This window comes from Schistocerca nitens, chromosome 7, assembly GCF_023898315.1.
Source record: "Schistocerca nitens isolate TAMUIC-IGC-003100 chromosome 7, iqSchNite1.1, whole genome shotgun sequence".
NCBI classification, from domain to species: Eukaryota; Metazoa; Arthropoda; class Insecta; order Orthoptera; family Acrididae; genus Schistocerca; species Schistocerca nitens.
This window is the reverse complement of record NC_064620.1, coordinates 362,985,994-363,001,222: the sequence shown is the minus strand read 5'-3', so window position 1 is coordinate 363,001,222 and position 15,229 is coordinate 362,985,994. Positions and strand designations below refer to the sequence as shown.

Here is a 15,229-nt window from a genome sequence, read left to right as displayed (position 1 = left end):
TAGTTCACAGTCTCTCCCCAGCCTAAAATAAAAATGATGACTGTTCAGTACACTGTTTCAGCGCATTCATTGAATACCCGCATTTTCTGATGATGACTGGTTCTATCGCACGCTTTCAACGTTTTGAACCGTTCGTGCTTTCTGTCAATCCTCCACCCAGTTTTATAGATTTATATATTTTTCCTTGTTCCCGTCTTTCTTACAATCTGCAACCGCTTCGTCTCTGGAAATATGAAAAACGTGTCTCTTCTCAGAATTTAGTATTTTACTGCAACAGTGATCTATGATTGCTTTCCGGCAACTCCAGCGTTCCGCTGGTCTCTTCATATTCAGACTGCTACCTCGGGCTCACTATTATACCCTTTTCTACAGAAAACTTTCTGATTTCCACTACAATGAAACTGCCTCCCTTTCCTCGAAAATAATATTTTTCATTAATTAAACATACGCCTTCCCCAGTCCACCGTTATCTCACAGAGTCCCGGCAGATTCAACTTTTGATACTTCGAATTCTCCAAATTTCACCATCCATTCTTTACTACCAAGAAAATATCTTTTTCTCGCTATTTTTGAGCTGATTTTTCTATTATTAATTCGGCATGTTACTTCCGTCCATATTTACGCTATCATATCGAAACGTCAACTATCCATTTCAGTTCGTTAGTTCAGCCTTCAACAAATTTTACAAAGATGATATTTTTCCCACTGGATCAAAGCGTTTTCTATACGGCGACATATGACAAAATTAAAAAAAAAATTACATGAAACGTAACAAAGTATTTATGAAATAAATTACACTTCATTTACACTTGAACACAAGACAAAAAACTGAATGGAGGATGAAAAAATCATGTACATTATCACCAGATATGCACGAGGGGGTTCAATAAATGAAGCACCACATCTTTTTCTGACAGCAGGTCAGTTTTATTGAGTTTTCCGGTACACCATATTATTCCCCACTCTTCTGGATACAAAACCCTACTCTTCCAACAGAACTTCCGCTCAACGTGACAGCCTTACGCCATCTTACTATGAGGCTTTTTATGATCGCATGGTAACACTCCACTGATCGACGTCGGAGCCATCGTTTTGCTGCATCAATAACATCCCCATTATCCACGTACATCCTTCATTGGACCAAACAGATGGAAGTCGGAAGGTGTGAGATCCGATCTACAGGCTGGATGAGGAGGAACAATGCAATGAAGTTACGTAATTTCCTCTCGGGTGCGCAGGCTTAAGGGAGACTTTGCATGGAGAAGGAGAAGTTCGTCTGCATTTTTGTGACGCCCAACACACTGAAGCCGTTTCTCCAGTTTCCTGAGGACAGAAAAATACACTTCAGAGTTGATCGTTGCCCCTTGAGGGAAGACATCAAACAGAGTAACCTCTTTAGAGTCCGAGAGGCCGTCGCCATGCCTTTACCGGCTGCGGGTGCGGCTTTGAAGCTTTTCTTTGGAGCAGAGGTGGTATGGCGGCACTCCATAGATTGTCGGTTTATTTTCAGTCCGAAGAGACGAACCCATGTTTCATTGCCTGTGACTACATTCGGCAAAACATTTTCAGGATCAGGTTCGTAATGCTCAAGCAAACCTGTACAGATCGTCCTTTGTTTCTCTGTACGGTCTTTTGTAAGGAGGTAAGGAACCCAGTTGGTACATACGAGTACCCGAAGTGGGGGATGAATGTGCCAGCACTACCAGCAGAGGCGTCCAGTTGTGCAAAGAGTTGTTTGATTGTGGTCCATCGATTACCTCGAATGAGAGTGTCCGTACGTTCCAACATTGCCAGAGTCACAGCTGTGTGGGAACGGCCGGCACGTGGGAGATTAGACAGGTTTTCATGCGCTTGTTGCGATGATGGCAAACGCCACGCCCAACGACTCATGGTGCTTTTGTTCAGCGCCAGGTCTCCCTAGACATTCTGCAATCGCCTGTTAATATCTCGGATGCTCTGGTTTTCCACCAAAAGGAATTCGATGACAGCTCTCTGCTATAAACGCACCTCCGTCACAGACGGCAGTTTGAATGCTACGTATAGCGCCATCACCTATCGGACCTCCATGAAATTATAAGTAATGTGCACGCCCATCGTATTTAGACATTCAAAATACGCGTTGTGGATTTGTGTCAGAAAAGAATATGCATTATAGTCCATACCTATACCATTCCATTAGGAGTTGTTCAAGTGTTTCATAGTCATCTTCATTCCTAAACCCGTAATTTCTCAGCACTGTACCGACTTGTAGAATCGAAGACAGCCACTTGTACACGTTACTATCCCTACGTGGTGGATATCTGTGTTACATTTTGAATATGTCGTTGGTGTTCGGGCTAACTATTCATGGACTCACATTTTGAGTCAAGAAAGGACCACGCGGTTGAGATGAGCTGGTTGCTTACCCATTTCGCTCCTATACTTCACGTGTGCTACGGTTTCTCTGTTTATCTCCATACCCGCGGGCTAGGGGTACTGTCTTTCAGTAGTAATCAAAACGTTGTTTGATCCCCATCCTTTACTTAAATTTTGAATAAAAATCATCGGCAATGGACGACAGCCATAGCACACGTTTCGACAACACACGGAACGTTCATAGCTCATTTTGTTAGGTGCCATATTGGTGGAAAACACACTTGAGCGTGTCGGCATTTGTCACTACGAGGCACATTACTTCTCTTACATCTACGAGGGGCATTTTGTTGCTTGACGTAGGCCAACCAGAGCATATTTTAATTGGAAAGTGTACAGTTCGCAACTTAACACAGACGTGACATTCATCATTGACGATGGCCTTTTTATCAAATGACGATGGTTTTTTATCAACTGAGGAGAGTGAAAACTTTACATAGCCACGACAATTGTTACTCTGCGGCATTCTGTAACCTATGCCATAGCATTTATATTTGCACCAGACGATGCAACTTAAAAGTTGCGAAAGCAGTTTTGTAGGTTATAAGCGACCTCAACAACTAACACAGCCCCAGACAATAATTTAGGCTCGTATGTGAAACATGGTTTCAATGTACAAAATTGTCCACTCCCGGTAGCTCAGTGGTCAGCACGACAGAATGTCAATCTTAAGGGCCCGGGTTCGATTCCCGGCAGGGTCGGAGATTTTCTCCGTTCAGAGACTGGGTGTTGTGTTGTCCTAATCATCACCATTTCATCCCCATCGAAGTGGCGTCAAATTGAAAGACTTGCACCCGGCGAACGGTCTGCCCGACGGGAGGCCCTAGTCACACGACATTTAATGTACAAAATTGATGTCAGCTATAGAGCAGTACATGTCACATCAATACAAAGTCCAATTAAACTGACAAACTGAAGCACAACGTGGAAAGACCCACGTGATTTTATGTAAATGTAAAGTTGCTAAATCGACGGAAACCACAAAAATGCGATCGCTCATATGTTTTTTGTTTATTTATTTTTTGTTTTAGAAAGTAAGTGAAGAGCGTTCCTGCGCGGGTCTCTCTTTCTTGTCTGTTAACCTTTGTGCTGATAGCATTATAGCTGCGTTCCTTGCGTATCAATAATTAATTTTTCTTTTGTGTAGGCAGATCCGATGTAAGTGTTACGTGTTAGCTTTAAAACCATTTGTAATCTAACAGTTCTCCTGTTAGATATCCGATAAATGAAATGTTTTATTGTTACAGCCAACGACCATTATGAGCTTAACGGATCGTGGCGTGGAGACGTAATGGACGAATACAATTAATATTCTGCCATTTATTCAATTGTAGCTTGCTGATTAACTGTCGATAATCAGGAAGAGATTTTCAAATTCGAATATTTAACCACGGAACCGTTAATGATCTGGCCACAGTCCGCAAGCTACGATTCCATTTGAACCGTAAATAGAGGTACCTAAAAAACGAAATTAACGTTGGTAGTAAGGTATGTAACCTTCTCAAAATTTTACAGGGTTTCTCTAGACGTCAGTTTGGCCATTAACAAAAATGCATGCAACAGCAACAAAGGCAGTCTGCTCCAGTTAATTTTAAGGGTTTTCTTTTCGGTGATTAATTTCAATTTGTACTTAGAACAAATTTAGTAATCTTGCTTGAGCTGCCGCGTCATTTCCCAGTCTATGGGAGGACGTACTCAACTACAAATATGGATATACAGCGTACTGAGGGAAACTCAATGTTAACCGGCGCATATCTGAGAAACCAGAAAATCATTCGAGTCCTCACACGCCTTGCTGTAAAAAAGGTAAGCGACGCCAGCATTGCTAGCTCGCCTTTGCATTTTGGCAACATCCTTCATAATTCGCGTCTTTAATGTGTAGCTCATTAAATAGAGGGTTTGTAAGGAACTATTTTTATTATCGTTTTTGTAAAACATTTCTTATAAAACACTGTTGTATCATAAGTTGCGAAATCTTTTGTCTCTGCAATTAGGCATCCATCTCGTTTTTCGTAATTGTAAATCATTTTGCTGCAGTGTTTATGTCTTTCTTTGTTATTTTTATAAGTGCATAATTATTTGAATTTGTGCAAATACTTTTAACTTCTGTAGGGTATTGTGGTCGGCAGCTCGTGGTCTCGCGGTAATGTTCTCACTTCTCCAGCACGGGGTCCCGGTTTCGATTCCCTGCGGGATGAGGGATGTTCACCTGTCCCGAGATGACTGGGTGTTGGTGTGTCTTCTTCATCATCATCATTCATGCCCATTACGGAGGAAGGCAACGGAAAACCATCTCCATTAGGACCTTGCCTAATACGGCGGTGTGGGTCTCCCGCATCGTTCCCCTACGCTCTGTCAAGAAGCATGGGACTTCATTTCCATTCCCAGGTTATTGTTAGATTACGACAAAAATCGGAAAGCCTGAAAAAATGCATGCAAATCAGCAAAAACAAAATCAAACTCCGGTCGTTGGCGACAGTTCAGTCGAACCGACTGAACAGATGGCAGATGCCAATACAGAAGTATCAGAGTCTGGAGCAGAAAATGTAGATGCTTTGTTTGAGGGTGGATGTACTATCGCAAATTTGAAAACCGGCGATGCTGCGAGTGGTCAGTTTCCCCACTGGACGATATGATTGCGCGAACTGCTGCGAGTTTCACGCAATTTATCAGAGAACAATCGGACAGAAATGAAAATAAACTTAAACGACAATCCGAAAGCATTGAAAATAAATTCAGTCAACAATCCGAAAGCATCGGAGATAAATTCAAACAGCAATCTGAAAATTCAAAACAGAAAAATATCGCAATGGCGAATCATCAGTACATACGATTGGATACAAAGTTCGATGGCGTAGTGGAAGATATAAAAGCATAGATCACTACGACATTGGAAGAACTCAAAACAGAAATTTAAAATTTGACTAAGATGTACCGCAAGATACCTGGTATCGTGAATAAATTATCAGATGGTGTCACAAAATTAAACACAAGCAATCCGAAATTGACACTTAGGTCTCGAATCTCTCTAGCGAGGTAGACAAGTTATCGCTTGAGCAGAGTCAGAAGCTAACTGCTCAGGCAGAAAAATCTGATGAAGCATTTCAGTAATGGTTTTCTAGATAACAACGAAAAAGATCGAACAAGAAATACGTGCTGCGGTGTAACCCATACGCGCAGAAGTTGGATCCGAGCCAGGAACTATAGGCGAAACTATTCGCACAGAACTTGGCGAAAGGCGGAAAATTTTAGCAGAAGGATTTTCCCGGTTGCGTGCTCATATAACCGACCTCAGACAACAGATCGAAGGAGTTGATAACACGTCGCGTGACACAATACAGACGCCCATGCAGATGACGGGAACGTATGACAATTTACCGATGTACAAGCCGCAAGTGCAGAATGAAAAAGGATCTTACAGGACTGGTGCAGGATGTAGTTAAGATTCTGCGGGCGCAACACCGACATTATCAGTCGTGCTTTTGGAAGAAAGCCTTCTTAAGCACAGGCAAAATGGCTCTGAGCACTATGGGACTTAACATCTGTGGTCGTCAGTCCACTAGAACTTATAACTACGTAAACCTAACTAACCTAAGGACATCACACACATCCAAGCCCGAGGCAGGATTCGAACCTGCGACCGTAGCAGTCGCGCGGTTCCGGACTGAGCGCCTAGAACCGCTAGACCACCGCTAAGCACAGGCAGTTTCAGGTGTTTATTCCAGAAGAAAGGTTTCCGCATCCGGTGTTACTTGTACGCAGCGTTAAGGGCATAATGCCAAAGGCATAGAACGAGCGTTGGAAAATTCAGTTGCCGCCTTGTAAATTCTGGACTGCTGGGCGATTCCGTGTTACGAGCCGCGGCAACCGCAGAATCCTGTTCGACGTATGAACAGTTCGAACAGGTATTCGTAAACTGATAGCGGTCACCACATATTGAAGCACGTCTAAGGCATGAAGTATTCAACCCGGAGACTTGCAGTGACAAGCAAAATAAGTACATTGGAAAGACCCGGTATTGGGACAATCCCCTATCAGACAAAGAAGTGATAGCAATTTCAAAAGGTGAATTACCAATCAGTATTCCGGAAAAGTTAATAAACATGCCCGACGACACTTTGAAAAACTTTTTATCTGTGGTGAATTCGCTTGATTTAATTCATATTGATGAGAAAAGAATAAACGGCAACTGCAGTGACGGCCCGCAACATAACACGAACCACAACAATGGTTGTACAGACGTCCGAAACGGCAACGATGCCACGTCCACTGGTGAGTTCAGGAATGACAGTCCGCACTCACAATTATATGAATAACCGCAGATATGATCAAAATAACAGACACTCGTAAAACTAGGAAAACTGGAGGCAAGAACAAAAACAAAACTGGAATCAATGGCAGCCTAATTTTAGAGAGCCACCGCCAGCAAATTTTTCAATGCCTCCTGGCTGGAAAGACCAGCAGCATCAAGCCAAATGTAATAACCAACCAACACAAGTAGCTCACGTTATCGATCAGCAACCTCAAGAACAAAATCGAGCGTGAAACTAAAAGCGGTCCTATCCTGCTCCCGGAATTCTGCTGCGGAATGGGATGATGTTGAAGTGAATGACGATATGACAAACATGATACTTTATAAAGAAAGGACCGACATAAGGGATGATTTATATAACGATCCAATATCGAGTGCAGAACATTATGAAGAGCAAGTTCAGGCAGCAGTAAACGCTGCAGTAGAAGGAATACCAACAATCATTATTACAGATGCAGTGGCAAAATTAAATGTAGTTGCCTTAAATTTTTTTAATAAGGTTCCGACTTTGCCTGTGCAGAATTGTGTTGTCGAGGAAGCCGTTGGTGAGCGGACACAAAGGATTGAAAAGCAGGCACAAACTGAAGTATTATTTGAAAATGGAGCTATAGAATGCACGTTTTTCATCGTTAAGGACTCGTCTGCGTCCTGCGTATTAGGTATGGAATTTCTACGAAGGGGGGGTACAAACGTTGACTACCTGAGTGGAACTTGACAATTAATGGTAGAGGTAAAGAGTTCATGTTGAATTTGTTGGGCAGTAAGGCACGTTAAGCAGATTTTGCCAGAACCTCAAATTGACTATTATAGGCAGCAAGGTGTTGTAGGCAGAAAATCATCTTGTTGACTATGAACATGGCAAGCTCGTATTTAATCATGTAAATGATCATTTACCTGATTCTAACAAGATCATCGCTAAGAGACGAACAACAGAGCTGTCTGATTTGTTATTATCTTTTGTAGCTGTGTTTTCTTGCCGGCCAGTGTGGCCGAGCGGTTCTAGGCGCTTCAGTCTGGAACCGCGCGACCGCTACAGTCGCAGGTTCGAATCCTGCCTCGGACATGGATGTGTGTGATGTCCTTAGGTTGGTTAGGTTTAAGTAGTTCTAGGGGACTGATGACCTCACATGTTAAATCCCGTAGTGCTCAGAGCCATTTGAACCATTTGTGTTTTCTTGTAAATGAGAAGTCTTAACAGAATACATTCACAAGATGAATATTGTTCCACATAAAAAATTTTCAAGTCAAAGTTATTCCATTTCATGGTCAAAAAGTGAGGCAGTTAAACGGGAAATGGAAAACATGCTTGCCTCGAATATTATAGGAGCATCCGTGTCACCTTACAGTAGTCTACTGTTAGCAGTAAATAAAGCAGGTGGAGACGTGCGTCTTGCACTTGTCGCTCGAAACATAAACAAAATAATTATAACCGTGGTGCTTATGAAGGATCATATCTGCTGGCACCTCCAGACACAAACAAGATCAAAGGATTGCACCACCAACACGATCTGAAAAGATTTATCCAGTAAAGATACAGATTTACGTAGTTTGACAAAAAATTGTCAATAATCTGTTCTTGAATAAATATTTTTCCACATATGCAAATGTGTGTTTTATTGTTTTTTTATCTCTTACTATTTCGTGTTGTCATAAATTGACAACATACTATGATTTTCAATGTGTAAAAGACAGCATGGCTATGCCATGTTGACGAAGTGTGCCTCATCAGCAGAAACAAAAAAATCTTTAATATGAAGTGTCATAACGAAGAAATTTATTCACGTCATCAACATTACCTAAGATGTAAGTTTTTCATTCTTATGAGATGAAAGAATTTTAAACAAACCTGGACTAACGAGAACAACCCAGTTCATATCAAACACTGGCAATTTTTTCAATATACAAGAACGGAGTACTACGCACGAAACAAAACCAGACTTCTGTAAAATGCAGATTCCAAATAATATTATGTTTACATGACAGAGAACAGTATGCGTAGAATTTCATGGTTAGCTTCAGAAGCTATCAAGCAATTGTTGTGTTTAGGATACTACTAGTTTCTCATTTTTATGATTCGCATTAGAAATAAGATGTCATTTTACTTTTCTTTGTATATTTATTGCACTTTTCTCTCTCTCTCTCTCTCTCTCTCTCTCTCTCTCTCTCTCTCTCTCACACACACACACACACACACACACACACACACACACAAACTTTCATTGTCGAAGTAGTTAAATGTGTGTGATATAGGGCAAGAAAAGATATCAGATCATGGGATCATATACACGAGTACATGAATGGGTCAAAACGAGAGCAAACAAATTGTAAGTTTTGTAAATTACAAAATTTTAAATATCAAAGTTTCAAGACACGAAGTAATGCAAGGACGACACTGAATTCTCTGCAAACAGTTGTGTAAGCTAAACTGCACGGACTATATAGTCGTGAAAAAAGCGCCTTCGTAGAGCAGAACAAACTGTCCAAGACACTTAAATGTGACGATCTGCCACCGAAGTGAAACAAGCGACGCTACTGTAAATAGTGCAGTACACACCTTCGCCAAGCTGAGACGTGAAGAGACAAATGATGAAACAGTAAACACAGTATTCTGGTATCGACGGAATTCTAGAAAACACAAACACGATTCATAAAACTCTTAACATATGCAAACTTAGTGCTTCCATAAACGTTCGCCGGTCAATTATGCCACCGAAAACACTGTGGGGTGCTACAGAGACTAATTGTTAGCGTGCGGTGTTGAGTTCGTTTTAAATTTAAAGCTTTTACCGTGCGCGAGCGGCTATGTGAACTCTTAACAAGACACTCGTGTGCGCCCTGTAAATATTATGTTAGTGTATGTGTGAACGTAAATAACGAACTCCTACGTCAGTGTACAAACAAACTTGCTGTGTGATCTAATTAGCCAAGGACATATGCATTACCAACCTTAGAAAAATGAACAACATAAATTTAGACAAACTTCTAAGTAGTGATCCGTAAACCAACTTCGAGTGGACTTTTCGCAGATCAACAGTCAGCAATTATACTGTGTGCAGCTTACCGTTTTGCAGGAACTACCAAAAAGCTGATGCTGCTAATTTATCTTTTCCGTAAACAATGTCAGACGCTGGTGAACGAGCTGCAGACACTGCAGTTGCTCGTTTCTCGCCAACGCTGCCGCAAGAGTCAGATGTCACAGCAAGCTGCAGATGTAAACATTCCATCAGAAGGGGGCAGGGTGCCTTCTGCTCCTCAACGCCACGCCTAGTCCGGGGTCGTGGAGCAGCAAAATATAACACACCTTTACAATTCCATCTACCAATATATCAGTGAGTCTACGTAACGGCATTATATAAATTTATATCGTTGAAAATTTATTGCTCTACACCTGCAACCGCCGAACATCGAGAGAACAACAAACTTTTGTAATTCCTTCTACCAGCAGAATAAAAAGTTTACATACAAATGCATATCGTCGAAATTTTCCGTCTCGACACCTACAGCCATCGATCTTCCAGACATCACCAAACCTTTGCAAATCCATCCCATGAGCAGAAAGAGTCTATGTAACATTGAATAAAATCAAAACCATCGAAATCTACAGAAATGAAAAAAAAGAAAGATACTACAATCAAACAACAAAAATATACCAAACATTCCAGTTTGTGTAAAAACTTCATTCTGCCATATGCTCTATGTTCTTTGATTTACTGCATTCCGATTTGTATAACAAATGTACTGTTTTACTTATACATACATCAAATAAGTTTGCATCACCTCATTTCCGAGAGTTCCGGAACCTGTACAGAAAATTGGAATAGAGATCAACAACATAAAGATCATTTCCTCCCTTTTTATTACTCATGAATACCACACGTTGCATTTGTACCACCATACAGAGAGACCTTCAGAGGAGGTGGTCCATATTGCTGTACACACCGGGTCCTCTGATACCCAGTAGCGCGTCCTCTTGCTTTGATGCATGCCTGAATTCGTCAAAATGGTTCAAATGGCTCTGAGCACTATGAGACTCAACTGCTGAGGTCATTAGTCCCCTAGAACTTAGAACTAGTTAAACCTAACTAACCTAAGGACATCACAAACATCCATGCCCGAGGCAGGATTCGAACCTGCGACCGTAGCGGTCTTGCGGTTCCAGACTGCAGCGCCTTTAACCGCACGGCCACTTCGGCCGGCCTGTATTCGTCGTGGCACCACTGTTCGTCCAGATTGTCCCACTCCATAATGGCGATTCGGCTTAGATCCCTGAGATTGGTTGGTGGGTCACAGCCTCCATAAACAGCCCTTTTCAATCTATTCCAGGTATGTTCGATAGGATTCATGTCTGGAGAACATGCGGGCCACTCAAGTCGAGCGATGTCGTTATCCTGAAGGAAGTAATTCACAAGATATGCTCGATGGGGGCGCGAATTGTCGTCTATGAAGACGAATGCCTTGCCAATATGCTGCCGATATGGTTGCACTATCGGTCGGAAGATGGTATTCACGTATAGTACAGCCGTTACGGCGCCTATCGTGACCGCCAGCGGCGTACGTTGGCACCACATAGTGCCACCCCAAAGCAGCAGGGAACCTCCACCTTGCTTCACTCGCTGGACAGTGTGTCTAAGGCGATCAGCCTGACCGGCTTACCTCGAAACACGTCTCCGAATATTGTCTGGTTAAAAGTATTATATGCGACACTCATCGGTGAAGAGAACGTGATGCCAATCCTCAGTTGTCCATTCGGAATATTTCTGGGCCCATCTGTACCGCGCTGCATGGTGTCGTGGTTGCAAAGATGGACCACACCATGGACGCCGGGAGTGAAGTTGCGCATCGTGCAGCCTATTGTGAACAGTTTGAGTCGTAACACGACGTCCGGTGGCTGCACGAAAAGTCTTTTTCAACATAATGGCTTTGCCGTCAGGGTTCGTCCGAACAATAATCCGTAGCTAGCTGTCCTCCACTGCAGTAGTAGGCCATGGGCGGCCTGAGCGGGGCACGTCATCGACAGTTAATGTCTCTCTGTACCTCCTCCATTTCCGAACAACATCGCTTTGTTTCACTCCGAGACGCCTGGACGCTTCCCTTGTTGAGAGCCCTTCCTGGCTAAAGTAACAATGCGGACGCGATCGAACAGCGGTATAGACCGTCTAGACATAGTTTAACTACAGACAACACGAGCCATGTACCTCCTTCCTGGTGGAATGACTGGAACTGATCGGCTGTCGGACCCGCTCCGTCTAATAGGCGCCTCTTATGCACGGTTGTTTACATCTCTGGGTGGGTTTAGTGAGTCAAAGGGACTGTGTCTGTGATACAGTAAGCACAGTCAACGTCCAACGTCTATCTTCAGGAGTTCTTGGAACCGGGGTGTCACAAAACTTGTTTTGATGTGTGTATGTGTGCATATGCAAAAACTTCTTTAATTGAAGTTTATGGAGCTGTACTGAAATAACAGTTTATGCGTACCAACAAATGTAAATGCTCAAACATGTTGTATGAACAACTGCACAGCTAAAACTATGTCATTTTAACTGTACCAAAAAGAATATAAACGTTTCTCATGTACCGAAGGCTTAAAGGCAGTTTATAAATGAAAAACCTTCAAGCCTTGTTGGGGGTGAATTAAGCATTACGTGGACATACCCACGTAATTTTATGTAAATGTGACGTCGCAAAAACGATGGAAAGCACGAAAATGGGCACAAATCTATTTCTTACTGTAAATAACTTCATATCTACATAACTCAAGTTTATTAACTTTGTGAAATGTAATTATGTCATAAATAAAATTTCATAGGTATAGCGGGAGTCAGGCTGTGGCTGGCTGCGATCGACTACAACATATTTTTTGTTTTGTTTTAGAAAGTAAGTGAAGAGCGTTCCTGCTCGGATCTCCATCTCTCGTCTGTTAGCCTTTGTACTGATAGGACGCAATATGGCTGCGTTCCTTGCGTGTTAGTAACTATTCTTTGTTTTTGTAGACGAACCCGATGTATCTTTAGAAATATTTGTAATTAAATTAAAGTAAATTAGGTAATTCTCATGAGTCCTCATTTCAACATCTCTCCTAACAGATATAAGATACATAAAATGTTTTATTGTTACAGCCAACGACCAATACCAGCTTAACAGATACCAGCCCCGCAAAATTGATGGTGTAATAAAATGTGTAATCCTCTGTAAATTCACAGCATTTTTCTAGAAGTCAATTTTGTCACTAACAAAAATTCATCCACCATCAACAATGGCAGTCTGATCCAGTTAATTTCAACAGTTTTCTTTCCACTAATTAATTTCAATTTCTACTTAAAACCAAATTTTGGTAATCTTGCGTGTGTAGACGCGCCAGAACTTGCTTCAGATACAGAATGATCGTGATACGATATAGAGGTGAATACTTTTCATCGTGGACAGATTACATTGGCAGTCCAAAGTATGGCGACAATAGTTGCGCTTATCAGTAGACCTTCCATGTGACCCCAATCCGTATTTTATACTTTGGATTTCCTGTATGCAGACAGGGCTGCCCACGCCGTGGTGAAATGTTTGCTGTTGAATCTTGTCTCCCAGGACACATATCTAGTCATAGATCATTATCTCGTTTTGTAAAAACGCCATAAGGTTATATATAGCCATAAAAACATAATAGACACATATAAAACAAAACATCAAAATCTATGGGTGCACCTAGAGATGTATTGGAATGCACTGAAATTCTTTCTAATCGTAAGCTTTTAGGCAATGACTGTCAACAGTCACTGGACTCGTGTTTCTAACAGGCTCCTTGAAACAGCAAGCTGCTCCGCCGAGAACTTCGCGGCACGGGCAGGCCGCTGTTTGCACTCGGCTTTCCACCATCTGGCTGCCAACTTAAGGCGACAGTCCTAGACAACACAAAAGGGAAATTTAGTTGCACATCCCCACCCACCTGGAGAACGCTCCAGATGCCTATTTAAAAAGTCAGCTGGTTGCGAAACAGAAAGCCCCTTTCCGTCCAAAGCGAGCGCCGCCTCACGTTGGCATTCCTCAGAGCCATGATAAATGAATGCTATCCCGACCATGGGAGAGCTACATCTGTTAGGGAGCTCGATCGCCGTTCTGCGTTGGACTATTTAATATAAACGCGACTCCTACAGTAAAACAACTATTGAATTAGGAAAACACAGTCGTGGCAATAATAAATATCCAGTTTCCGCGAAGATATGCACAGTCCATTTTCTTTTAGTTTCATGAGCAAAATCGGTATAGTTTTTACGTTCAACTGCAGTCGCATCTCATTATTTCGTGACATCCAGCGAAGTATACCGCCGCCGATTACAGATGATCAGTATAGACATACCTACCCTGCGTACGTTCAGGCGAAATAAACTTCGATTATTTTGGTGGAGACCTACAGATCGACCGGAAATATCCTCGTTATTTGGAAACCGTCATCGGAGTAAAGAAAATGCGAGAATTTAAACCCCAAAGAAAAAAAAAACTATCTATATTAAACAATATCTTCCAGCTTGTTGAACAATTTACGCGACCTGAGAGTGTCTCTTGTATTCAGTATCAGAAAATAAACTGCCACGCACATGAAGTAACGTTAGAGGATATAGTCTTTCATGCCAGTAGCTCACACGTCGGAAGTATCACAGTCATCTTACATTCGACTACAAGAACCTATAATTTAATTTTTTAAATTAATCTTTTGTTCCACAGCGACAAGTATCAGATATCCAGTGTTCCCTCCTCCTCAACAGAGTGGTATCAGTCAGTCATTATGCGGTAGTCAACAGCTTTCCCAGTGGACGGACGGGATGGAAAAGACACTATTGATATGGGCGATTACTGTAATTCACACCACAGTTTATAGCGAGAAAAATTTTACACAGAAGTCAGAGAGAGGAATATCTACCACATTCTGCAACCTGTGTAGAAACAGAGTGAGATGAGTTAATGCTATAGGAGTGTGTTTTGATCACTCGGTGGAAGTTGGAACATGTCGTAGCTCTGCGACCCGTGTACGATATATAAGGTCAGCGCCAAATGAAGCCTGCTCTGGCAACACAACGACAGTACGAACGGTTAAAGAGGTGTTTCTGGTTGGGATAATTAGTAATAGTCAGCATTGAACCAGATCCGCGTCCCTCAGGATATTCAGCAACATCCAGCAGAGAAAAATCACGAGCTACAAAAGCTCTGTCAATTTCACCCAATAGATTTTTACCGCACATCTCTAAAAAATGGCTCTGAGCACTATCGGACTTAACTTCTGAGGTCATCAGTCCCCTAGAACTTAGAACTACTTAAACCTAACTAACCTAAGGACATCACACACACCCATGCCCGAGGCAGGATTCGAAACTGCGACCGTAGCGGTCGTGCGGTTCCAGACTGTAGCGCCTAGAACCGCTCGGCCACCCTGGCTGGCCGCATCTCTCTCTTCAGATATATCGAGAATGAATACTGTCTATGTGCCGGCATCGAGCATATGTGGCGATCCTATTAAAC

General features: G+C 42.2%; 1 protein-coding gene across 1 annotated transcript in view; it reads left to right on the top strand.

Annotated features, from left to right (window-relative positions):
* LOC126195639 (odorant receptor 65a-like) overlaps positions 1–9,992 on the top strand; it is a 119,116-nt gene extending 109,124 nt beyond the window's left edge. The window contains exon 6 of the mRNA XM_049934264.1: positions 9,849–9,992. Coding sequence (XP_049790221.1) covers positions 9,849–9,992 — 144 coding nt within the window. The remainder of the gene's footprint in view (positions 1–9,848) is intronic.
* The last annotated feature ends 5,237 nt before the right edge of the window (positions 9,993–15,229 follow it).